Source organism: Tursiops truncatus, chromosome 2 (genome assembly GCF_011762595.2).
Source record: "Tursiops truncatus isolate mTurTru1 chromosome 2, mTurTru1.mat.Y, whole genome shotgun sequence".
Lineage (NCBI taxonomy): Eukaryota > Metazoa > Chordata > Mammalia > Artiodactyla > Delphinidae > Tursiops > Tursiops truncatus.
The window spans coordinates 141,084,441-141,112,211 of NC_047035.1; the positions used below are offsets into that span (position 1 = coordinate 141,084,441).

At 38.2% G+C, this 27,771-nt stretch overlaps 1 protein-coding gene and 1 pseudogene across 3 annotated transcripts in view; both read right to left on the reverse strand.

Moving 5' to 3' along the window:
- The window catches only part of HDGFL3 (HDGF like 3), a 74,800-nt gene extending 47,248 nt beyond the window's left edge, over positions 1 to 27,552 (reverse strand). For all 3 annotated transcript variants that reach the window (XM_019945887.3, XM_073801448.1, XM_019945886.3), the window contains exon 1: positions 27,331 to 27,552. In XM_019945887.3, coding sequence (XP_019801446.1) covers positions 27,331 to 27,414 — 84 coding nt within the window. In that variant the 5' untranslated portion in view covers positions 27,415 to 27,552. The remainder of the gene's footprint in view (positions 1 to 27,330) is intronic.
- LOC109551811 (low molecular weight phosphotyrosine protein phosphatase pseudogene) lies at positions 4,937 to 7,034 on the reverse strand (annotated as a pseudogene).
- Positions 27,553 to 27,771: the final 219 nt, after the last annotated feature.

A 27,771-nucleotide genomic window follows, 5' to 3' on the forward strand; every position in this document is an offset into this window, starting at 1 on the left:
CTCTTAATTTTTGGCAATCTCATTATGATCTTAATTTGCATTTCCCTACTAATAAGGTTGAGCATCTTTAACTATATTTATAGGCCTTATGTAATTCTTCTATGAAATGGCTGTTCATGTCTTTTTGCCTATTTTACTATCCAGCTATTTGTCTTTTTCTTATTGATTCATTCCGTATACTAAAGCTTTGCTGGTTCTGTATGTAGCAACTTCCTTCAGGTTGTGGCTTATATTTTCAAGTTCATTAAAGGATTTTTTAACTGAACAGAAGCACTTGATTTTAACATACTAAAATTTATCAATTTTTCCTTCCATGGCTAGTTTTTTTCTGTGTTGTCATGGAAAATTCTTCCCTACTCCAGGGATACAATATATTCTCCCCATATGCTTTAAAAGCTTTTTACGCTTTCATCTATGTAGAAATGATCTTTGTATATAGTATGAAATAGGGATCCATATGGATACTATATGGATAACTAATCATGCTAGCATTGTTTAAAAATACTCTCTCCATATCCCCCCTCCCCTACCTGCAATGCCACCCTTGTCCATATATCTGTGGACCAGTTTCTGGGTAACCATTCTGTTCTACTGGTCAGTACAACTCTCCCTGAGCCAAACACTGTCTTAATTTACTATTAACTACTACTTGAACAATTCTACATTTTGATATCTGATAGGACAAGTCCCACCATCTTGTTCTTACTGTTCAGAAATGTCTTGTCTTCGTTATCTACCCTTCCATATATATTTTAAAGGACAACAAAACAAAAACATAATTTAAAAACAAATACTCACAACAGCAACAAAAAGTATAAGATACCTAAGAATGTACAGAGATTTATAAAACAGTTAAGAAAGCCCACATAAATGAAGAATAGACCACATTCATGTATTAGAAACCTTAATAAGATGTCAAATTTTTCCATATTAATCCATAAATATAATTCAAATTCAATCAAAATCCCAACATAGTTTATTGTGAATCTTGACAAGCTAATATACTGTTTAACCCTCACTGCTTGATTGGAAGCATACAGAATTATAAATTTAGTATAAGATATAAAACTTTAACCAAAATATGTATTAGAATCTAAAATGTGATCAGCCTTATCTATTTCTGATGATAGGTCTTCCTTAATCAAAGTCTAGAAATTTTCCTTTATTATACTTCAGATAATTAATTTTGAAATATCTGTACTGTCTTCTAGAGTTCATGTTGTTAGCAAGCTGACTCTCTCTGAAATATACTTGTTGTTTATCATCTCTTCCCTTATATTTGTCTCCAAACACTTCTTTTGCTTTCTAGATATGTTCTTCAAAGTCTGGCTTCTATTTGACTAATTTATTGATTCTGCTTGCTACCTGAGGTGTTTACATACTCTACTCTGGCTATTCTTATTTAATAGTCATTGTTCACATCCTAATGTTCTTTACCGAAAAAAAAAAATTTAAAGAACACAGACTTGTTACAGTACCATAAAGAAAGGCTTTGGACAATCATAAGGCATAGCATAAAAGGACTTTAAAAAAGCCAGCGAGAAAGGGAAGAAACAGCATAAAGCTTGGAAAAAGCAAATACTCTTTGCATACTTTCAAATTTAGTATAGAAGCAATTATCCTGAATGGCTCTGAAAACAGGGACCTATGCCCTAGACTGCTGATATCAAACAAAAGGCAAAATCACAGAAGCAAAGTACAGGTATGATAATCCATGAAGTGCCTCAGAAATTTAACCTATAGCAGCATTAATAATATTCTAAGGATTTAGAACCATCTGCTAAATGTATCCAATTGTAATTTATCTCTTTTTAAGGATAAAGATGTGAAATTAGTTTTGTCTTTCTGCCAAAAGCATCAATCGACCAAAAAAAAAAAAAAAGAAAAAAACAAACCCCCCAAAAATGTAATGACTGTGTTCCTGACAGGGTTGCTAAACAAATATTTGATAATAGGAAGTAGACAGTAGGAAGAAACACCAAAAATTCCACAGGATGATTTTCTCAGAGATTCTTTCCTTCAGTTTATGTCTCAGGGATGAAATTCATCACTTGTAAGTTTGAATAATTCTACACATAAAACAAAATTAAAGCATATGATAGTCTTAAACTGTGCCTGTTTTTGACAAATAAAGGTGGTAGCTTAGCCAAACCATCTTGACTGCCTCATCTATGCAAAAGCTCATTTAAACATTTAAATAATCACTCACAGGCATTTTCTGAACACTGTATCTCATTTTCCTTGTTCTCAATTATACCCAACTGCCTCATATAAGGCTAGGCCTGGGCAAACTTGTGCTTTGTCTTCATTCTTACCTTTTCATCTTTCTGATAAGATCACAATGACCCCAGGACCTCATATTTCACTGCTCTTGCTTTCCCCACATATGCTGCATATGGATGTCCATAAAAACTCACTGTCCCAGGAATATTTGTTCAGAGTCCTGTTCTTTGCTTATTTTAAAATAAATTACAGGGACTTCCCTGGCGGTCCATTTATTAAGACTTTGCCTTCCAATGCAGGGGATGTGGGTTCAATCCCTGGTCTGGGAGCTAAGATCCCACATGCCTCATGGCTAAAAAACCAAAACATAAAACAGAAGCAATACTGCAACAAATTCAATAAAGACTTAAAAATAAATAAACAAATAACAACAAGCACAATGATCAACAGAGTGAAAAGGGAGTCCACATAGTGGGAAAAATATTTGCAAATCATATATCTGATAAGGAGTTAATAATATTTAGAATATATAAAGAACTCTTACAACTCAATAACAAAACCCCCCAAATAACCGAATTAAAAAACGGGCAGGGGCTTCCCTGGTGGCGCAGTGGTTGAGAGTCTGCCTGCTGATGCAGGGGACACGGATTTGTGCCCCGGTTTGGGAAGATCCCACATGCCACGGAGCAGATGGACCCCGTGAGCCATGGCTGCTGAGCCTGCGTGTCTGGAGCCTGTGCTCCGCAAAGGGAGAGGCCACAACAGTGAGAGGCCCGCGTACCGCAAAAAAAAAAAAAAAAAAAAAAAGGGCAAAGGACTTGAAGATATACTTCTCCAAAGATATACAAATGGCCAATAAAGCACGTGAAAACATTCTCAACATGGATAATCATTAAGGAAACACAAATCAAAACCATGAGATATCACTTCATACCCATTAAAATGGCTACTTTCAAATAAACAAAAACCCAAAAAACAAAAACCCCAGAAAATATAAAGTGTTGGCAAAGATACAGAGAAACTGGAACCCTTGTGCACTGTTGGTGGGAATGTAAAATGGTGCAGTCCCTATGGAAAACATTACGGTATTCCCTAAAAAAAATTAAAAATAGGATTATCATATGACCCAGCAATTCTACTTCTGAGTATATACCCAAAAGAATTAAAGGCAGGGTATAGAAGAGATATGTGTACCCACATGTTTATAGCAGCATTATTCACAACAGCTAAAAGGTGGAAGCATTCCGGGTTTTCATCAACGAATGAATGAAGAAAGAAAATGTGGGATATACATGCAGTAAAATATTATTCAGCCTCAGGACGGAAGAAATTCTAATACATGCTACCACGTGGATGAACTTTGAGGACATTATGCTAAGTGAAATATTCCAGTCACAAAAAAAGACATGTACTGTATGATTCCACTTATATGAGGTACACAGAGAAGTCAAATTCATAGAGACAGAAAGTAAAATGGTGGCTGACAAGGTTTGGGAGTAGAGGAGAATGGGGAGTTATTGTTTAATGGGTACAGAGTTTCAGTTTTGCAATACGAAAAATTTCTGAAGATGGATGATGGGGATGGTTACACAACAATGTGAATGTACTTAATACCAATGAATTGTCCACTTAAAAATAGTAAATTTTATGTTATGTATATTTTAACACAATTAAAAAGAAAAAATTACAATTAGCACATAAATAGCTCATCCTAAGACTGGTTTTAAACCCTTTTCTTAGCTGAGCCTTAAATTTTCTAAATTAAATAAGGGTTTCTGTCTAACTGTCAAAATGGTTAGAGTAAATTCCGTATTTTCTTTCACTTCTCCCTCTCATCCTACGCAGGTGAGTAAAGAGGGCAATGGATTGTACTGCAGTTCTTCCTACTAACTTGCTCTGTAACTCTGAGAAAGTCACTTGGTCAAGAAGTTCAATGCATTTTAGTTTTCTCATCCCTCCCCTCAAAGTAACAACACTGGAAGTTATCTTAAATCTTATGTCTCAGAAGGTACTATCACTAAACTTTCCATTAACGACTTCAAAACTGACTGCAGGGAGGCAGGAAGCAATAGCACAAAATGTAAAGGAAGGTCCATTCAAGATGCAGTGTTCTCTCTCTATAACAGTTAAATTGTGTTAAGTCCAATTACAAATAATAGGACAATAAATAGTTCTAAAAACTACATTTCAATGTCCTATAACCAAAAAAGGGCTAAACCCAGCCTTTTTGTAAGGAAATGCCAATAAAAAATGTCTCTATTCTCGTTTTCATGTTCCTTCTGGGTTGGTCAGTTTTATTACTTGTTCATTTAGTCTAGCTGCCTTGTTGATAGGAAAATCTTCTCATCACTTTCTGCACACATCTCACTTTTATTCTTTTCCTTTATGCATCTATGGTTCTCTTTCTTAACCTATCTCAAGCTTTTTCAAGGTAAGGTCATGTCTCATTCATTTTTGTAATGTTAAGTCTATCAAGTCTATCATGGAGACTAACCCAGAGTATATACTCAATGAACACTTAATGGGAATATGATGATGGAACACTAGTGTTACCCAATTCACACAGCCCCGCCTTCACAAGGAAATAACTGGAAATTAAAAAGATGAAAGTTTCAATGACAGAAATTAAGAATGTTACACAACAAACTGTTTAAAACCAGGAAGCATTTCTGCTAACCAAAAAAAGTAGATAAAATCTTGAGGAAGTCTGTTAACAAAGAGTGGAATAGGGGAAAATCTCTCAGGGGTGGTCAAAAAACATTAAGCTACATATATACTGTTTATACAATTTACATCTTAAAACAGGAAAGAAAAGTTATGAGTAAAAGGCTGGATAAAGACACAACAGCCAAATCTATACAAAAATAAAAGCATGTTACAAGTTACAAGTACCATAACTTACAAGCTAAAAAAGTATGAAGTGGTAGAGTGGATCATTATACATATATTTTGTAATTTCCCCAGTTTATTTGAAAACCATCTTTTCTGACATATATTCATACAAATTTTAGATCAGTCATCTCCAAGTGTACAGAAATTACCTATATTTGACTATAAACTAACCACTGATAAAAGAATACTTAACATATCAATATTTAAGCATTCCAATATAAAAGGACTTTTTCCAACTTATTATTTTTTCCCACCTAAGCTGATCTATATTTGACATTCAGGTTAATTATCTGCATGTAAAAGCAGGTGCGGTCCTCAAACTAACCTAAGGTAAACCAGCACACAAGTGTCCTTCTTCCCAGACATAATTACATTTCCAGAGGCAAAGTGGTTCAAATGGGAACAAATAAGCTAACTTCCTTATGAAATAAACTAGACAGACACAAACTAAGGAGTGAAGGTGCTAAAGATAAATCCCACAAATCTTCCTCATTCCTGTCTTGTCAATGCACAAGTGTGCACTGTGAGCGTGTATGAACACTTCTCACCAATATCACTGGACACCAGGCCCTGGCATCAAGAGGTAGTGCAGGGCAGGGGGCCCCGTCCACACAGAGGGAAGATGTAGTGCAGATTCTTGGAAGTGTCGATGGGCTCAGATGCTAATGGGCCTTACAGTGATGTTTTACTTCATTATGTTCTATTTTGTTGCTCTACTATTTTGTTTGTTCCACTATTTTTGTAACTGGGGTGAAGTGGGAGGTTCATCTAGTCTAAGAACATTTACCCCATAAACTGCCTGAATCAAAATTTTTATTTATTCTTCCACCAAACACAACAACTGATTTCCATCTACAATTATTTTTTAAGGTAGGAAACAGTGAGTCAACTGAAGAAAGGGCTGCGGCCTTGGCGAGGGAATGGTGACACTTGTCGCTCCACTGAGAATGCGGGCCTATGGGGACAAGCCTGGGCCACAGCAGGACTGGACCTGGGTCAGTGAACCCTCTCCAGCAAGGCTCTGCAGCACCGCACACACTGGTGGTAGATGGTTTCAAAGTCAGTGTCCTTACCATAATAAGGATCTTCAATAATGAGTTGTTCCTGTGGCTCCTAGCTCCCAAGTGTTCAATTCTCGCTCTGCAGTTTTTAACTTGATTACTTTTCCTATTCACATCTCTCAGGTTGCTTTCATCCATACATAGTATATAATCAAAAGTGGCAAAGACTTCTTTGGTAACCTGCCAGGCAACGTGACTCATGGGGATAACCATGCTTCTTCATGCAAGCCTGCCCCCGATAATCAGGAGGGTTTCCTAGTTCATACGTGGACACTGCTGCACTGTTTATCCTCCAAGTATCTGAAATGTTTTGATCAGTTACAAGTTTCCTGAAAACTGTTTCTGCAATGGGTGATCGACAGATGTTACCCAAACACACGAACAGCACTGACTTGGTCACCTGTATGGCCATCTTCCCGTGCACAGAGAGGCGCCCACTTGGATCATTATATTCTGACAAAAGGTACACTATCCTGGAGTTATAAGTCCTAAACATTTATGTGGCAAGTGAAGCCCTGAAATTTCCTGAATGGTCAAAAATATTGTGAGAGATATGTAGAAATATAATAGATATGGTAGCTATACTTCTGCATCTCTAAATATTGACTGCTACAGAAGCCTTCTTTTTAGGAATACAAAGAGCACTTTTAAAAAGTTGATCACGGGGACTTCCCTCGTGGTCCAGTGGTTAAGACTCTGCATTCCCAATGCAGGGGGCCTGGGTTCAATCCCTGGTCAGGGAGCTAAATCCTGCATGCTGCAACTAAGACCCAGTGCAGCCAAATAAGTAAACAAATAAATATTTTTTTAAAAGTTGATCACATATTAAAAGAAAACTCAAATTAAAAAATAGTTTAAAAGACTACATACTCTGATAACAAGGTAATCATGGTAAAAAAACAAATTTAAACATTGTATAAAAATTTTTTTTTTTTTTTTTTTGCGGTACGCAGGCCTCTCACTGTTGTGGTCTCTCCCGTTGCAGAGCACAGGCTCTGGATACGCAGGCTCAGCGGCCATGGCTCACGGGTCCATCTGCTCCGTGGCATGTGGGATCTTCCCAGACCGGGGCACGAACCCGTGTCCCCTGCATCGGCAGGCAGACTCTCAACCACTGCGCCACCAGGGAAGCCCTGTATAAAAACTTTTAACCAATGATAATTTCTAAAATTATCTCCTAAACATCTCTTAGGCCAAAAAAGAAAAGAAAATCACAATTAAAATCTATGTTGAAAATGATTATAAAACACCAATTACCCAAATCTACATGTTGAAGCCAAATCTGACCTTAGGAAAACTAGCTTTAAAAATTTTCATTTTCAAAAAAAATTTCAAAGAAATTTCATGACTTTTGAAATAGAAGCAAAGAAAAGTAGTGAAGATGAAATCAGAAATTCATGATGTAGGGGAAAAAAAATAGGAGAACTGATTAACCAAAAAAAAAAAAAAAAAAGGGGAGAAATAAAAACCAAGAGCTAGAGTTTTGGTGAAAAAATGACAATAAAGCTGACACACCTTTGGCAAATCTAAATACAAAATTTTTTTAAAATATATAAAATTAGTAATGAGATGTAACTATAGTGACTGAGACTAAAAATTATAGTAGAATGATATATATATATATAAAATCTACACTAGAAGGTTTACTATATCTATGAAATAGACACTTTTCTAGGAAAATAAAAATGGTAGAATTGACTCAAGAAGAGTGTAATATGTGAATAAACCAATAACCATGAAATTGATTTAAAAGATGCCCGAAAAAACCCTCAAAAAGTTTCCAGGCCTGAAGTGGCTTTAAGGTCTTTCAAGTCTTGGAAATAGACTTGCTTGCTTAACAGAAATTATTTTAGGGACTTCCCTGGTGGCGCAGTGGTTAAGAATCCGCCTGCCAACACAGGGGACACGGGTTTGAACCCTGGTCCGGAAAGATCCCACATGCTGCAGAGCAGCTAAGCCCATGTGCCACAGTTACTGAGCCCGCATGCTGCAACTACTGAAGCCCGTGTGCCTAGAGCCCGTGCTCTGCAACAAGAGAACCCACCGCAATGAGAAGCCCGCACACTGCGACAAAGAGTAGCCCCCGCTCGCCACAACTAGAGAAAGCGCACATGTAGCAGTGAGGACCCAATGCAGCCAAAAATAAATAAACAAAAATAATTTTTTTAAAAATAGAAATTATTTTAGGGCATCTAAAACTTGGAAAGCTTACCACACATTTTACCAAATCAGCAAAGCTGCGAAAGAAATCAGACAAAAGACTTACTACAACAGACAGAACTGAAAGGAGAATAGGCAATTCAACAATAATAGATGGAGACTTCAATACCTCACTCTAAATAACGGATAGAACAACTAAACTAGACAGAAGATCAAAAAGGAAACAGAACACACTATAAACTAACTAGACCTAACAGACATCTATAGAACACTTCACTGAATAGCAGCAGAATACGCATTCTTCTCAAGTGTACATGGAGTGTTCTCCAGAATAGAACATACATTAGGTCATAAAACATGCTTCAATGAATTTAAAAGGACTGAAGTCATACAAAGTATGTCCTCTGACCACAAGGTAATGAAATTAGACATTACTAATAAAAGGAAATTTGGGAAATTCACAAATATATAGAAATTAGCACACTACTAAATACACAATTGGCAAAGGAAAAATCACAAGGAAAATTAAAATTACTTGTAGATGAATGAAAACATAAACATAATATACCAACACTTATGGGATGCAGTGAAAGCAATGTTTAGAGAGAAATTTATAGCTATGTACACCTATATTAAAAAGGAAGATCATGGGGCTTCCCTGGTGGCGCAGTGGTTGAGAATCTGTCTGCCAATGCAGGGGACATGGGTTCGAGCCATGGTCTGGGAAGATCCCACATGCCGCGGAGCAACTGGGCCCGTGAACCACAACTACTGAGCCTGTGCGTCCGGAGTCTGTGCTCCGCAACAAGAGAGGCCGCGATAGTGAGAGGCCAGCGCACCGCGATGAGGAGTGGCCCCCGCTCGCCGCAACTAGAGAAAGCCCTCACACAGAAACGAAGACCCAACACAGCCAAAAATAAATAAATTAATAAATAAAATTTAAACTGTTGATTCATTCATGTAATTTAAAGAAAAAAAAAGGAAGATCACAAATCAATAACCTAACCTTCTACCTTCAGAAACTGGAAAAAGAATAGCACCAACTTAAAGCAAATAAAAGGAAGAAAAAAATACAGATTAGAGTGGAAATAAGTAAAATAGACAATAGAAAAATACAGGAAATCAATGACACCAAAAGTTAGTTCTTTGACAAGATCAATAAAATTGACAAATCTTAGGCTAGAATGACTAAGAAAAAAGAGAGAAGATTCAAATTACTAAAATCAGGAATGAAAAGAGAACATTACTACTGACCTTACAGAAATAAAAAAGACTATCAGGGAATAGTATGGGTAACTGTATGCCAACAAATTAGATAACCTAGATAAAATGAACAAATTCCTAGGAAGGCACAAACTATTGAAACCCACTGAAGAAGAAATAGAAAATGTGAGTAGAGCTATAATAGGAGATTGAATTATAAAAAAATACCATAAATAATTTAAAAAAAACTACCACAAAGAATCTAAAAAAGCGCAACTCATAGAAACAAGAGTAGAATGATGGTTGCTAGGGACTGGAGGGTAGGGGAAATTGGGAGATGTTGGTCAAAGGATACAAACTTCCAGTTATATAAGATGAATAAGTTTTGGGGATCTAACATACAGCATGGTGATTATAATTAACAATACTGTATAGACTTGAAAGTTGCTGAGAGTAAATCTTAAAAGTTCTCACTACAAAAGAAATGGTAATTATGTGAGGTGACTGAAGTGCTAACTAACCCTACTAGCGTAATCACTTTATTATGTGTAAGTGTATCAAATCAACACATTGTACACCTTAAATTTACACAATATTTCATGTCAGTTAAATCTCAATAAAGCTGTTTAAAATAAAAAAAAACACCCACAAAGAAAAGCTCAGCTCCAGATAGCTTCACTGGTGAATCATACCAAACATTTAAAGAATTAATACCAATCCTTCACAAACTCTTTCAAAAAACAGAAGAGGAGGGAACACTCCCCAACTCATTTTTTGAGGACTGTATTACTCTGATACCAGGATCCCAGAAACAGACATCACAAGAAAACAGAACTATAGATCAGTATCACTTATGACTACAGATGCAAAAATCTACAACAAAAATATAGATCTTCCTCAACTTATGATGGAGTTACATCCCAATAAACCCATCATAAACTGAAATTATCATTAAGACAGAAATGCATTTAATACACCTAACATACAGAGTATCATAGCTTAGCCTAGCCTACTTTAAATGTGCTCAGAACACTTAACATACAGTTGGGCAAAACGATCTAACACAAAGCCTATTTTATAATAAATGTTGAGCATCTCATGTAATTTATGGAATACCATTCTGAAAGTGAAATACAGAATGGTTGTATGGATACAGAATGGTTCTAAGTGTACTGGCTGTTTACCCTAGTGACAGTGTGGCTGACTGGGAGCTACGGCTCACTGCCACTGCCCAGCATCAGGAGAAAGTATCTTACTGCATATCGCTAGCCTGAGAAAAGATCAAAATTCAAAACTTGAAGTGTGGTTTCTACTGAATGTGTATCACTTTTGTACCATCATGAAGTCGAAAAATTATAAGTTCAACCGTCATGTGTCAGGGATTCTATTTCTTATTAGCAAACAGAATCCAGCAATGTATAAAAAGAATTATGCACCATGACCAAGAAGTTTTATTCCAAGAATGTGAGGTTGGTTTAACACACAAAAATCAATCAATATAATACACCATATTAATAGAACAAAAGACAAAACATCACATGGTTATCTCAATAGATGTGGGAAAAGCATCTGACAAAATCCAACATCCTTCCATGATAAAAACATTCAACAAACTAGGAATACAAGGAAACACCCTCAACCTGATAAAGGGCATCTATGAAAAACCCACAGCTAACGTCATACTTAATTGTGGAAGACTAAAATTTCCTGCATAAGATAAGGAACAAGACAAGGATGTCCACTTTGACCACTTCTATTCAACATTGTACTGGAGGTTCTAGTCAAGGTCATTAGGCTATATGAAATGTAAAATGGTATAACAGTTTTGGAAAAGAGGCTGGGAATTTCTCAAAGGGTTAAACAAAGAGTTACCATGTGACCCAGCAATTCCATTCCTAAGTACATACCCAAGAGACTGAAAACATTAAATCCACATAAAAAATTGTACACATATGTTCATCGCAGCATTATTTATAACAGCCCAAAGTGGAAATGACCCAAATACCCATCAACTGATGAACAGATAAACAAAATGTGGAGTACCTATGGAATGTTATTCAGACATTAAAAGGAATAAACTACTGGGACTGCCCTGGTGGCACAGTGGTTGGGGATCCGTGCTCCCAATGCAGGAGGCCTGGGTTTGATCTCTCATCGGGGAACTGGATCCTACACGCATGCCGCAACTAAGAATTCGCATGCCACAACTAAGGAGCTAGCGAGCCGCAACTAAGGGGCACACCTGCTGCAACTAAGACCTGGCACAACCAAATAAATAAATGAATATTAAATAAACAATAAATAAAAGGGATAAACTACTGATACATGCTACAACATGGATAAACTTTGAAAATATTATGTTAAATTAAAGAAGCCAGACATAATTGGCCATATATTCTTTTTTTAAAAATAAATTTATTTGGGCTTCCCTGGTGGCGCAGTGGTTGAGGGTCCGCCTGCCGATGCAGGGGACACGGGTTCGTGCCGTGGAGTGGCTGGGCCAGTGAGCCATGGCCGCTGAGCCTGCATGTCCGGAGCCTGTACTCCACAACGGGAGAGGCCACAGCAGTGAGAGGCCCGTGTACTGCAAAAAAAATAATAAAATTTATTTATTTATTTATTTATTTATTTATGGATGGCTATGTTTGGTCTTCATTGCTGTGCGCGGGCTTTCTCTAGTTGTGGCGAGCAGGGGCTACTCTTCATTGCAGTGCGCAGGCTTCTCACTGCAGTGGCTTCTCTTGCTGTGGAGCATGGGTTCTAGGTGCGTGGGCTTCAGTAACTGTGGCACGTGGGCTCAGTAGTTGTGGCATGCGGGCTCTAGAGCGCAGGCTCAGTAGTTGTGGTGCATGGGCTTAGTTGCTCCATGGCATGTGGGATCTTCCCGGACCAGGGCTCGAACCTGTGTGGTTAAGAATCCACCTGCCAGTGCACCACCAGGGAAGTCCACCACCAGGGAAGTCCAATTGGCCATATATTCTATGATACCTCCAAATGAAATATCCAGAATAAGCAAATTCTTAGAAACAAAGTAAATTAGTGATTGTCATGGATTGGGGGTAAGGATGGATGATGACAGACTGCTTAATGGGTATGCATTTCCTTTTGGGGTGATAAAAATGTTCTAGAATTAGCAATCGTTTTACGGCATTGTGAATATAATAAAAACTACTGAACTGTATAACTTAAACAGGTGAATTTTATGTTACCTAAATTATATCTCAAAAAAAGAGAAATGTATGTACAATAGTCCCCCATTATCTGCAGTTTCATTTTCTGTGGTTTCAGTTACCTGTGATCAACCATGGTCCAAAAATATTTAATGGAAAATTCCAGAAATAAACAATTCATAAGTTTTAAATTGCACGTCATTCTCAGTAGTGTTAGGAAATCTCAAGCCATCCTGGAGTGGGACATGAATTATCCCTTTGTCCAGCATATCCTACCTGTTAATAACTTAGTAGCTATCTCAGTTATCAGATCAACTGTTGCAGTATTGCAGTGCTTGTGTTCAAGTAGCCTTGATTTTACTTAATGAGGGCTGCAAAGCGTAAGAGTAGTGATGCTGGCAATTTGCATATGCCAAAGAGAAGCTGTGAAGTGCTTTCATTAAGTGAAAAGGTGAAAGTTCTCGACTTAATAAGGAGAGAAAAAATACCATTTGTTGAAGTTGCTAAGATCTACTGTATGAAAGAATATTCTATCCATGAAATTGTGAAGGAAAAAGAAATTCATGCTAGTTTTGCTGTTGCACTCCAAACTGCAAAAGTTATGGCCATAGTGCATTGTAAGTGTTTAGTTAAGATGGAAAAGGCATTAAATTTATACAATAAGGTATTTTGAGAGAGACCACATTCACGTAACTTTTATTACAGTGTATTGATATAACTGTTTTATTTTATTATTTATTTAATATTTTACCATGCCTAATTTATAAATTAAACTCTATCATGTGTACATAGGTATAGGAAAAAAACGTATACACAGGGCTCAGTATTATCTGCAATTTCAGGCATCCACTGGGGGTACTGTAATGTATCCCCATGGATAAGGGGGGGTTACTGTACTGAAACAAAGTAAGGTGTATTCCAGGTATACAAGTACAATTTAATATTTAAAATATATAATTAATAACAAGGCCAAAAGAGAAAACTTACAAAACTATTACAATTTGACAAAATTTAACTTTGACAAAATTTAACTTCCATTCTTGATAATTCTTAGAAGAATAAGAATAAAAGAATACATCAATGGAAAACAGTATGGGGGTTCCTTAAAAAACTAAAAATAGAGTTGCCACATGATCCTGCAATCCCATTCCTGGGCATATATCTAGAGAAAACTGTAATTCAAAAAGATACATACGGGCTTCCCTGGTGGCGCAGTGGTTGAGAGTCCGCCTGCCGATGCAGGGGACACGGGTTCGTGCCCCGGTCTGGGAAGATCCCACATGCCGCGGAGCGGCTGGGCCCGTAAGCCATGGCAGCTGAGCCTGCGCGTCCGGAGCCTGTGCTCCGCAACAGGAGAGGCCACAACAGTGAGAGGCCCGCGTACCGGGAAAAAGAAAAAAAAAAAAGATACATGCACCCCAATGTTCACTGCAGCACTATTTACAATAGCCAAAACATAGAAACAACCTAAATGCCCATTGACAGATGAATGGATAAAGAAGATGTGGTATATATAGAGAATGAAGCATTACTCAGCCATAAAATGGAATGAAATAATGCCATTTGCAGCAACATGGATGGACCTAGAGATTATCATGCTCAGTAAGTCATCATGCTAAGCAAGTCAGATAAAATACCATATGATATCACTTATATGTGTAATTTAAAATATGACACATGAACTTACCTACAACACAGAAACAGACTCACAGTCCTAGAGAACAGACTTGTGGTTGCCAAGGGGGAGGGGGGCTAGGGAGGGATGGATTGGGAGTTTGAGGTTAGCAGATGCAAATTATTGTACATAGAATGGATAAACAACAAGGTCCTACACAGGGAACTATATTCAAGATCCTGTGATAAACCATAATGGAAAAGAATATGAAAAAGTATGTATATATAGGTATAACTGAATCACTTTGCTGTATAGTAATTAACACATTATAAATCAACTATACTTCAATAAAATGAATTTTAAAAAAAGGAATATATCAACATGATGTGGACCCCAGCTGTCATAAAATTTTATCATGGGGCTTCCCTGGTGGCGCAGTGGTTGAGAGTCCGCCTGCCGATGCAGGGGACGCGGGTTCGTGCCCCGGTCCGGGAAGATCCCACATGCTGCGGAGCGGCTGGTCCTGTGAGCCATGGCCGCTGAGCCTGCGCGTCCGGGGCCTGTGCTCCGCAACGGGAGAGGCCACGACAGTGAGAGGCCCAAGTACCGCAAAAAAAAAAAAAAAAAAAAAAAAATTTTTATCATGTTCTGAAATGTGCACAAATATAACAGTACTATTATAACAATACATTATAAAACCAAGATAAATTTATATATTATTAAGTAGAAATAAAATGACACCAAAAAATCTAAATTAATAATTTAATGTCATACTGTTTTGTTGGAATTACATCCTGTTTACAACATGAATACGCCTCAGGTTCTTTTGTGTTTAGCACTCTTACGCTGCCCTGGGCTGTATAATGAATCAAATTTCACAGTATTTTTCTCTATCAGAACTACCACCAGGCCTCCATTTGCACAGCCCATCTTGACATCATTAGGTGATCAATAAGATGTTAGAGGCAAAGAATAAGGAGCATCTAGGATAATTTGAGGTCTTTGTTTTTGGGGGTGACTGGCTAAATAGTAATCTTTAAGTAAAACAGGAATACTTGGGTTGGGAGGGGTGGCTAGATTACTTTTGATGATGAATTTGCGGTACCTGAGGGACAGCTAGATGGAGCTGTCTAGTAGGTAAACGGATGTATGGATTTGAAGCTCACAATAGTTAAGTCTGGGCCTGAAACAGAAATTTAGAAGAATGGTGGCTTGAAGCCAAAGAAGAACCTGTACAGGTATGGTTAGAGAAGCAGAAGAATCTTTCAAAAGAAACACAGGAGGGAAGTCAAGAGAAGAGAATTTTTTAATAGCAGTGTTAATTTCCACAGAGGCAACAATTAGGATTGAAATGAATTCTATTAATTGGCAGGTGATGGTGACTTCTGGGAGAGGGGTGAGAAAGAGACAGTAAGGTCAGTTATTTAAAGAAGCATGGCTACCAAGGAAAGCAGAGAGAGCAGTGCCTGGAAGATAGGAGAGATTATTCTTTCTAGTCTGTAGAGAGAAAGTCAGTGGAGGGGAAGAGGCTGATGACTTCAAGTCTATGAGAACAAAACTTTGTTTAGGTTACCTCTCTACCCCTAGCATCTATGAGGGTGTTAGTGTTTGGGACATAGCAAACACTCAAAAATATCAATATTTGCTGAATGTTGAATGAAGAAAGGAAAAGGGTGGGGTCAAGCAAGAAGGGGAGGGTCTTAGTAAGGAGGATGGGGAAGAGGCGATGGAGAGGGAAAAAAACATTTTTTGATCATCCGTTAAACTTCAGATTCTTAAAAAAAAAAAAACAAAAAACCCCACAAAACTTCAGATTCTTTATGTTTAAAATCCTTGAAATAACCCTGAAAAGAAGGCATTATTGTCTCCATTTTACAGTCCATCAAAGCCAAGAGATTAGGTACCCAAGGTCATTCATCTGTTGAGGGATAGAGACAGCAGACACGGCTTTATCTGCACATAAAGCTCCTGCTCTTCCATTGCACCTTGAAAATGAACATATAAAATATGAAAGTAAAATAATTTGCTGAAAATAAGGGGAAAGAGGTTGAGTTGGAAGAGGGTAGTAAAAATATCTACTAACACCTGAGGAGGATAGACAAGGAACTGACCCAGGTCAAGTAAAAGGAGTGATAAGCAGTGTTGAGGACCTAACGAAATTAATCCTGGAGCAGCCCCAGTCTGCATGCCTTTGTGATTATGTCTAGTTGGTCTCAGCAGGAGTTTGTAGGGTGAATGCATGAAAGTGTGCATGGGGTGAGAGCAGTTCAAGTAATCATGTAGGTCTAATTTGGACAAGGAAGGAGTGAAGCCAGGAGGTAGCTGGGATACCCAGAGGAAACGGAGAGGTCACAGTAGTTGGATTTTACAATACTGAATGAGAAGCAATTTTAGTGGCGCAAAGGAGGGGTCTTCAATCACCATCATCTCTATTTCACTTCAACAAACTTCTCTAACCGCCCGCTCTTGCTGAGCTGCCCTACTTCTGTAATTTGCTTTTATGACAATATTAAAAACAAGGGACACATTTGTTCTGGGTTACCTGATCCCTTGTAGTTAAATAAATATTTGCCCCAGACAAGGAGCTTATTAAAAATGAACAATGGAGACCATCAAATTTCATAACTCTATCAAAGGCTCTGTCCTTCACCCACCACCCCACCTAGCACTAGACAGGGCCGGTGAACAACAGCAGTGACAAAAAGCTGAGCGGAAAACCACGAGAGTTCTTGAATACCTGACTTAACACAAAAGATTAACCTAACCCTTTTGTTTCCAGATACTTCCACTTAGTATAGTGGGGCTATTTTCCAATAGAAGTGTACTTATTTTGCGTGAGTCAGTCAGCCAGATGTGAGATATAAAACTGTGCTTACTGTAACTTTTCAGAAATATATCTTTTTCAGAAATTGAAGTGTCTTACTATCATCAATATTAGATTGTCTCTTCTAAGATTGCTGTTATCTAAATAGTAGCAAGGAAATCTTTTTGATTGGACAAAAGTGATTGTAAAGAAAATACAGAACCATTAGAAATGTGGTAGTCCCATGACTTTACATCCACCTCAGAGGGTACCACAAACCTACCCCACCTATAGGTTTTCTGGACTTAACAAAAGCCCATATCAATCCCAGTCATAGATAGCCTGATACCTCTACAGTCTAGTCTCAAAAACCCAAGAAAACCCCAGAACCTCAATATTATCAGCCAGGGAACACTAGATAGTCAGTGTTTATCACTAACTAGTTAGCAAATGTATGAAGCTTATTACCCTCAACAAGCCATATGTATGAAACTATAATTAGCTTCATAGAGAAAGCTAAGAAAGTAGTAGGTATATTTGCAGTTCAAAGAATAGAAGGAAAATGAGAGTAGAAATATTTGATCTGTATACCTTTGGAGATCAAGTAAAACAATGGCCAGGGTGGTTAAGTGTCCTAACATAACTTTCATTTCTTATGTTCATGTGACCTCCATGTAGGACTATGGCTACAGCAGAATAAAAAGCTCAGGACTATTAACTCATCTCAAAAATCCAACTACTGTTCTATATAAACATATATAACTCACATAGATTAATTTCCCTTTGGCCTAACAGACCAGACCAGTACTTTTCAAACTACAGGTAGTGAAATTGATTTTGTGGGTTACAACCTGATTTTATACAAAATGAAATATAAAAACATCAGGATGCATCACATATAGTATGATGTGGTGAAAGTCTTTTTCTAGTGTGTGTGTATGAAATTAATATTTATTTCCTATTGTCAGTTACAGCCAAAAAAAGTCTGAAAGCCACTAGACTAGACTGCAACAGAATCAATCAGCAACCATGACTCATTTCCAAGGTCTAAATACTTTTTCAAAATTATTGACTTAATCCTCATGTAGCAGTCCAGTGAAGGAGATAAGAACAGTTATGCCTTGTTTGAAAATAGCTGGTCTCATTTTGAAAGTCAAACAGAAGTCTTGAGGGAATTAATTTTCAATCCATTTAACATATGCTAACTCCAAAAAAAAAATGAACTGAGAATTCATAACACTGCTCCCTCTAAATATGCATTTCCTCCAAAATTAAAGATGCCATTAGTACAAAAGTCTACTTCAGTGACAAAAAGGAAGAAAAGCTCTAAAGGCATGGGTTTATTTTTTGACATTTTTCCCTACATAAAAGTTTTTCAATCTCTGTGAAACTCATTTTTATATTTGCTAACCAGTACTGAACCTAAATGAACCCATCACTTACAACAACTCTCGTCTTAAACATATTTTGATAGAAACTAAGAAGTTACTAATATGTTAGTAAGAACTACCCAGTCCACTTCTGGAGAGCCTTCGAGACTCTATAATCAGGCTTAGGGAATCCACTCAGAGCTTGAGTTTCAGTGATCAAGTGGGAGGAGTAGTTGATTCATAGGCACCATTTAACTGCCAACGAAGTCCAGCTTAGTTTGCCCCCAAATCCTGAAGCTATGTGGACCCTCTAGAGATGGCTCATCACACTCATAAATCTGGAGGGGTAATATTAATGGGAAGTCCCTACAACTCCCAGAGCCTAAAGCCAACTCACTATTATAAAGTCACAAGGAAACTGCTGAAAGACACACTTGCCAAACCACAAAAACACTTACTGAGACTTTACTAGGTCCGGTGTTTCTAGGAGGTTAATTATTAGGTACTTAATTAGCAAACACTTTCTTCATGTATATTTTCACATTTGATTACTAGGAAAAAGGGTGAGACTAAGAATTATCACTCTCCCTGTTTTACAAAGAGATTTGTAATAAAAAAAAGATGCCCAAACCTAACAAACCAAGAGAGTGGTAGAATGAGGTGCTTATCTTTTAACTCCTGGTCTAGTTGTCTTTCCGGACATGGCAGGAAGTCTTGCTCAGAAATCTGGAGGATGTCACTCTAAATGTCTGAGCTCACCAATCATTGGATTATTTCACTCTTTTTAACCTCTAGGTGGCTCTCTGTGACCCTACAGATGGTACTTACCTGACTGACTACAGCAAATTCTTATCAAGTAAGAAGATATAGTAGAAAAATTCAATTACTACCTCCATTTTAATCAGCTGAAAGGAGATTACATATACAAATGGCAGTGATATACTGTACATAGAAAAATGCTGTTACAGAGATTGGGAATGCAGTAAACTGGCAAGAAGTTACACAGGCTAGTAGTAGTAGTTCTTATGATTTAGCTTCTAGGCTCTACTGAACCAGTAACTCTCATAACTACCCTACTTGATGTTCAAAGTAGATGTGTTCTCTCACACATAAAGGTTTTAGAACTTACACTAAGTCAACATCATGCTACTCATTCAGAATTGATTTTAACGGGTCTCTGCTTTCTTTAAATGCACAGCTAATACTTATTTTTATATTGCCCTGTGTCAAAGGACTTTCAAAGAGATATAGACTAAAGATAATATAATAAATGTTACAATAGTAAATGTTCTCTGACTGAAGATTTCCAGCTTCACAGAAACTTGTAGCCCTACAAACACACATACATGTATGTTCTTTTTACATACTGCCAAATGCTTCTTTAGTCCTTTACCTAATCTGATATCACATTTCTTATGTTCTTGTGGCATTCTTAATAGTCGGGGATTAAGACAATTAAGTTGTCTTTAGGTGAATTTCTTAAGCTAAGTCTTGGTTCTCTTATGGGGATATCTACCTCATAGTAGTGTTATTATATATACTCATTCTAACTTGATAATCAAGACACATATACATTATTGATAGAATGTCATATATGATACATATATTCTGCCTAACTTGTAACCAAAGAAATTAATTCTATTAAATATTTGTGCTTATTAAATTGAGAAAGATTTTTAAAAGTTTGAATCATCCACTTTTAATGAATATGTGAGAAAACAAGTATTCTCTTATTCTGGTAGTGGGTAAGATAAGATAGTTAAATCTTTGTAATACAAAGCTTTAAAACATGCACATGCCCCTTGACTCAGAAATATAATTTCCAGAGACTTGTCCTAAGGAAATAACAATTAAGCCAAAAGAATGTTTCTCAGAGTATTCTTTTATAGTATAAAACTGGAAATAAAATAAATGTCTTATAATAGCAAGTAGTTATAATTTATAAAAATAAGTCCACGCCATAAATTACCAGATGGCTATTACAAATAATGTTATAAAAACATATTCATTGCCATTGAAAGTCTTCTAAAGATACAGTGTTTAGTGGGGAAAAAAGGTTGCAAAATGTATATATATTACAAAAATTATGTACCTAAACATATAGGTGGATATTCATGATGCTTGTAATTATGTCTAGGATGTTAATCTTTCTACAGTGACATTATTACTTGTGTAATAACTGTAACTCTGTTACACAGCTGAAATTAATATATAACATGAAGGTCAGTCCATTCTCTCTTTTAAATAAGCATAGTTTAAACAGTTTACAGTATGAGCAAATTGTTTTCGGTGCAAGGAACACTACTGACTGTTAAGGATCCTATATAGTCAGTACTTCTATTCTGTGGTGAAGGAGCAATTAAAAAAAATCTAATTAGTTACAGACATTTTAATAAAATAGATTAAAGATGAATTATTAGAAAATTAAAATTAAAAGGCATACAAACCTCAATTTTAAATCAGATTCACAAACAAAAAGTTACTCTATCAAATTGCTAAAAAAATTTCTAAACTCTTGTTCTCAATTTCTATATCTATCTTGTCACTGACAGGTAACAGTCCACAGACCATGCTTTCAGTACTGCTTGAAATGATTAAGAAATCTTTTTGCAGTGGACTAACAACCGTATTAAGTGGACTATATTTTGATCAGACATCTGGAGGCTCTTCTGCAATAGAAGATATTTCTCTAGTAAACAGGAATATTTGGGCTCTTGCTCTACTATACTTATTAGTCTATAATGTTTTTCTAATGCTAATAGACATTTTCAACAGTCATATATCATTTTAAACCATCATTTTCCAAAAGAATCAAACACAACCTCATATAGTGGAATTAAGAGAATTAATATTCTTCAAATCATGGGGCAACAAGTAGTCATTAGGGCATTTCAAAGGGGATATGCCACATACACAGATGCACCTGGCTGACGGAAAATGTAAATGTTGGTATTGAGTTTAAGTTGCCTGTTTGCTCCCAGGGTTAAGCTGAAGAAAATGAGACAGTTTGCCAGTCTCAAACTGGCAATGTGAATATAGTCTCTTGGAGAAAGGTTGAGTGAGCCTGTGCCACTCTACCTGAGGAATGAACCAATGATGCATTTCTGTGGACTCGGGACAAAGTAATAAAGATTATAAACATCTTACTTTATGTCGAGATTAAAAAGAATTTAAGTGTCAACTGATTCTCTGAAAATATGTAGCCTGGTCTGCAGAAATAAAGGTTCACAGTCTAGCAGTTTACTGTCAAAGGCAAAAAAAAAAAAAAAAGGAAAGTGCTATGGGTCAGAAACTGAGGATTCCCAACCAGTATTTACATTAATACAGGATAGGGAAACACTTTATTCAATTACAATGTTTTTAAATTGCTGCAAATTTAATCTGTTGGTAGAAAAACGAAAAAATACACCTAGTACAGTGCCTTACATACGGTAGGTACTCAATAAAAGTTCAATAAGAGTTCAGATCTTTGAACTGTCATAGAGGGGTAAGTCAAATGCTTTATTCTTAAGTTTTAACAAGTGAGAGGTGGAGAGCTAGATCAAAAATATGATGAGCAATGAATGATTTAGCATGAAAGGAATAGAAAGACTCTAGTAGAGTTAAGCAAAAGACAGAGGCAGAATCCAGAACTACAAAGAAGCCTCAAGAGAAAGCTGTGAAGTAGTAAATGAAGCTTCTAAAATAGTCAAAGGAAGATGCAACTTTGTAGGACTGAAGCCTTAAAGGAAAAAATTTCTCGCTGAAAGCTAAGAATGGTGAAATTGAATCCATGAAGAAACTTGGAGTATTAGATTCTTCTTTTTCCCCACCTCATACAAAGTGTGTGTTTTTAAAATTGAGGCATTATATACGCAAATTGAAGCATTATATACATAATAGTACATAAATCCCCAAGTGCAAGCCTGATAAATTTTTACATACGTACAAACCCACATCAAGATACAGAACATTTCCAGTGCCTCCTACCAGTCAGTAACCCCCCCACCACCTCCACCTACCACAAACTGGTCACCATTGATCAGCTTTGCCTGTTTTTGAACATCATGGGATCATACAGAATGTACTGTCTTGTGTCTGGCTTTTTTTTCACTCAACCTTGTATTTTTGAGATTTATCCATATTTTTGTGGGCATCAGTAGTCTGCCCCTTTTTATTGCTGGGTAGTACTCCACTATACAAACATACTACAAATTTGCTTATCCATTCTAGCATTGATGGACATCTGGGTTGTTTCAGTCTTCTGCTATTATGGATAAAGCCGCCATATATGAGCATTACTGTACAAGTCTTTTGGTGGACATAAACACTCATTCTCTTGGGTATATGCCTAGAACAGACTGCCAAGTCACAAGGCAGGCGTGTGTTTAACTACAGTAGATCAGGCCAGTTTTCTAAAGTGGTTATATCGATTTACTCTCCTATTAACGATGCTTGAGAGTTCTCATATAAAGTTGTATTTTCAAAAGCTCTTTAACTGAAACACAAGGGCTTTAAGACTTTGGTTTTTGTATTGTTTTTTGTTTTTCCATTTTTTAGAGTAGGGGTAACATAAGCAGAGTGTTCACACCTCGGGGGATACACAAGATGATTTTAGGGGGTCTGTGAAGAAAATAGTACAACTTCTATCTTAGTTTCTTATTCTTTCGCCTAAAAAGTAAATTTTACTAATATCCAATACATCAATTAACACTAGTGTGCTTATTTACATAATTATATTTATTCACTTTAGGCATACTGTGACTTATTGCCATTTGTGTGTGCCTGGTTGAGTAGAATTATGGAACATCTACTTCTAACAGAATTCTCGCTAAATGAACAAGTGGCTAAAGGAGTCCTACAAAGATGACACTAATAATGTAAGCACAAGCAAACAAGGAAATGGCTAAGCTGACAGTTCTATTCTATAATATCTCTTTAAAAGATAAAAACTGTGACAATCTAGTCAGATCTCACAAGGAGGCAAAAAAATTCCAAAAATTAGTACTTTTTAAAATATAAACTTAATCTAGTACTATTAATGACATTTTGCCAATAAGAATTTTAAAACATAAAATATCATCTATATCATCTGTCATCCCTATTAGTTTTTTTGTATTTATCTTATAATATATATAATAGTACAAAGTACATGTAGATGTAATTTTAAAGTAAATTTACACATATTAGAGATGCATGCTCTATTTTTCTTTTTTCTTTACCAACAAGGTACACAATCAAAAGCCTTCAGAGGGACTTCCCTGGTGGTTCAGTGGTAAAGAATCCACCTTCCAATGTAGGGGACTCGGGTTCGATCCCTGGTCAGGGAACTAAGATCCCACATGCCATGGGGCAACTAGGCCTGCGCACACGCCACAACTGGAGAGAAGAACTAGAGAGAAGCCCGCATGCCACAGTGAAAGATCCTGCATGCCGCAACTAAGACCCTATGCGGCCAAAAATAAAAAATAAATAAAATATTTTTTTAAAATTAAAAAAAAAAGCTTCGGAGACTCTTGTTTTAGCATAAGTATTTTTTAGTATTAAGCTAGTTAATCCTTAGGCATAAATGAACTTCTAATTTTTAAAGTCATATACAGCAAGTATACTCCATTAGAAACAGCCAGTTGCTATTTAATGTTAAAATAATATATCTGAAAAGGGAGAAGGACAAGAATCAACTGGGAAGAGGCATAAGGGAACTTTCTTGGGTACTGGTACTGTTCTGTCCCAGTAGGGGCTAGCATTACACCAGTGTATACATTTGTCAACTCACTGAATGGTACATTTAAGGTAAGTGCGTTTCAGTCTATGTAAATTTTACCTCAAAAGGAAAAAAAAGAATCTATTAAAAATATTGATCTCTAGTTAATGAAATACATTCTGGAGTGTCTAGGAGTAAATTATCTGCAACTTACTTTGAAATGCATTAAAAAAAGATGGACTGCTGTATGGATAGAGGGATGGATATGTGAACAAATAGGTGATATAGACAGTATAACAAAATGTTAAGTGCAGAATTTAGGTGGTAGATATATGGCTGTTCACTATACAATTTTTAAAATTCTCTATATGTTTGAAATTTTTCATGATAAAATGCTGGACAAATAACAAATCTATGTAATAGCTGAAAATTTTAAATAGTGTAGTGATACAGGGGAAAAATTAGAAATTCAAAAAGCAAAAAAGATAGGAGCATTCAAGTACTGCTGCTTAGTGCTTTTACATACACTAAATCTGTGAGGTGAGAATTATCCCTATTTTACAGACTAGTAAACTGAAACTTAGATTACAGAACACACCCTGGGCACAGAGTGTGAAGCTCAGCCAAAAGCTGAAACCAACCTGATCAAATTTACTAGATGTCTGAATCCTCTAGGCTCACATTCCTCACAAGGGGAGTCCTAGGACCAAAACAAATGTCTTCTTTACAGCAGAGAAGTCACTTCTCCATGCCACGTGGCCCAGCTCTGACCATCAGAAAGCTCCTCCCCATAGCCTGAAGAAATGTTTCCTCCATGTTCTCCCTCCTATGTTTCATTCCTTATGGCCATATATTGATAGAATCCCAACATGGCTGGCCTTCATATCAAGGGATAATATTTGAAATTTAAATAAGTAGGATTCCCTCCCCATACTTGATAATATCATCATCTACAAAGCTATAGCTAGGTGTAAAGTGGGGATACTATCTCACAGAATTGGGATGAAAATAAAACGAGAACACTGACACATTCAACTGTAACAAAGAGTAGGGACTCAAATATCTTTCTTCTTTTTCTAACCTTTACCTTTCTTTGGAAATTACAACATGCCACTCACTATAAAATATTTTTTAAAAATTAGAGAGACTTAGGGCCTTCCCTTGAGGAGCTCGCGTTAAATGTGAACAGACACACATTTTTCCCCCTGTATTTACTGTATCTTATCTAACAATGTAATTGATTTTATTTCCTCATTCTATTTTCCATTTTGCCTTGGTTTGGAATTATAACTCCTAGGAATTTTATGTACAATCAAATACACAACTATGACTACTTCTGCAGCACTTTTTTGTTTCAAAATTACTACAGGTGGCCAACATATGCAAGCAACATGTTAATGAAATTTTAAGTCTATTTTCTTTTTGACCCTCAGGAGGTATTTTTCAGAGGTAAGATTAAAGAAAGCCATTGTGTTACAAGAAAATGACCAACTGGTGATGCTAACTTTCAATTCACTTTTAACTATGTATAAACATATGCGCCCTATAGCTGTTTATTTCTTACTTGATGAATATACTCAAGGGGTTCCCTAAAGGACTCCTAAAGTAACAAATCTTGCCCCAAAACATTATGGCACTGTAGTAGGAAAAATAACCCATTATTCCACCATGAAAACTTTGCCTTACTTAAGGAAAACCTACAGTTCAGATGTGGAGAAAAGTTATTTGCACAGCCTAACGAAATCTGAATAAGACTGTTTTTTCCCCTTGACATCTGAGGTTGTTAGTGTTGGAAGGAATCCTAGAGATGATCATTTTACAGTTGCAGAAATGGATATTCAGACAGTTGAGATGATTAGCCCATAACAGAGCCCAGACCAGATGCCAGGGTCCCCCAATTCCTGACCCAGTATTCTTTCCATTTTACAATCATGACAAACTAAAAACAAAAAAAGTGATTATGTCCATCCATTACTTCAACTTCACTAAATTTCAGTCTGGCCACCCATGATGTCACTTCCTTTTGTGAATGGGTGTATTTGGGGGAGGGGAGAATCTCAGTACCTTCACTTGCATATAATACAACATATTTAGAGCCTGCACTCATATTTATGCCACTATTTCCCATGTCTACTTCTATTCCTCAAGTTTACTAACATAATCTTCAACATGCTTTGACCCTCCTTTTCACTGTTTCTTATTTCAAGCAATTAAGTGCCAACTGTTATAAAATAAAAGTAAAAGGGATTTATTTTAAGACACAAAGCACACATGTTAGCAAAGGACCTAATAAAATTTAATGTTATGTATTACACGCAGATGCTTTCTAGAGAAAGAGCCCAGCGAAAACCCTGCTACACAGAAAGAGAGCGCTATTGTGGACTGTTGTGGGAGGCCGAGGATAAGGTCTGGGATCTGACCTAAAATAAACATGGAGGTGAAAAGGCACGAGGAGCTTACAGGACACACCAGCCAGTGCCAAGCTGCAAGCTCCCGGCTATTTGGTGTCGGTTTAAAAGAACCATGGGCACCAAGGATGCACGTACCCCAGGACAAGGATAGGGCTGGCGGGGCACCTGGAATCGCGCTCCGGGAAAACTCAACAAGTCTGGAAGGCGAAGGATGCAACGAGAGACGGATGAATGACTGCCAAGAGGCTCCTGCTGGCTCTGAATGACCACTACCCCTTTCCAGGATTTGCGCCGCGGGCACCCGCCGGCTCTCCGACAGCCATTTGCACTACGCTCCCCTACGTACCCCGACGTTCGCCCGGGACCGCGGTGTCTACCAACGACCCTGCCCGGAGCGATGGCTCCACTCCAGGCCCGCTCCCCGGCGGCGCGGGCTCCCGGTCACCACCGGCTTTCCGGGAGGAAAGCAGCGGCGGGCCTGCCGGGGCCGGAGCCGCCTTCGAAAGTGGGCGGAAGGATGGCGGCCCTCGCGGGGTGCGGGCGCGGCCCGGAACCCTCGCCTCCGGCGCGGCCCCGTCCTCCCTGCGCAGCGCCGCCCGCGCCCTCAGCCCCGGCCGCAGTCGGCCACTCGCGGCGGGCTCCGCGCTCCGGGCTGAGGCGATGGGGAAAGGGGGCGGGCGCGCCATCATGAAGGGGAAAATGGTGGGCGGGCGGGCCCGCGCGCGGCCGCCGTACTCACCCGGGCCGGCCAGTGCGGGTAGCCCTTCATCTTGGCGAAGACCAGGTCGCCCGCCTTGTACTCGCGGGGCCGCGGACGCGCCATCCCGGCCGCTCCCCTTCCTGGTCGTCCTTGGGCGCCGCGAAGATGCCGGGAGGCCGCCCCCCCGCGGGCCAACAGACTGCGCCGCGCTCCCCGCGGGCCTCGAGCCGGGCGGGCGGGCGGACGAGCGGCCGCTCCGACGAAGGGAAGCGGCGAGGCGGCAGCTGGGGCGAGGGGTGGGCGGGGGGCGCAGCAGGCCCGGCAAATCACCGCCCGGCAGCGGGGGAGGGGAGCCCCCGGCCGCTCGGCTCTCCCCGCGCTGAGGTTCCCCGCCGCCGCCGCCGCCGCGCGCTGCTCACAGGCGCCGCGTCGCCTGCCTCATGCCGCCGCCGCCGCCGCCGCCGCCGGCGGCCTCTTTCC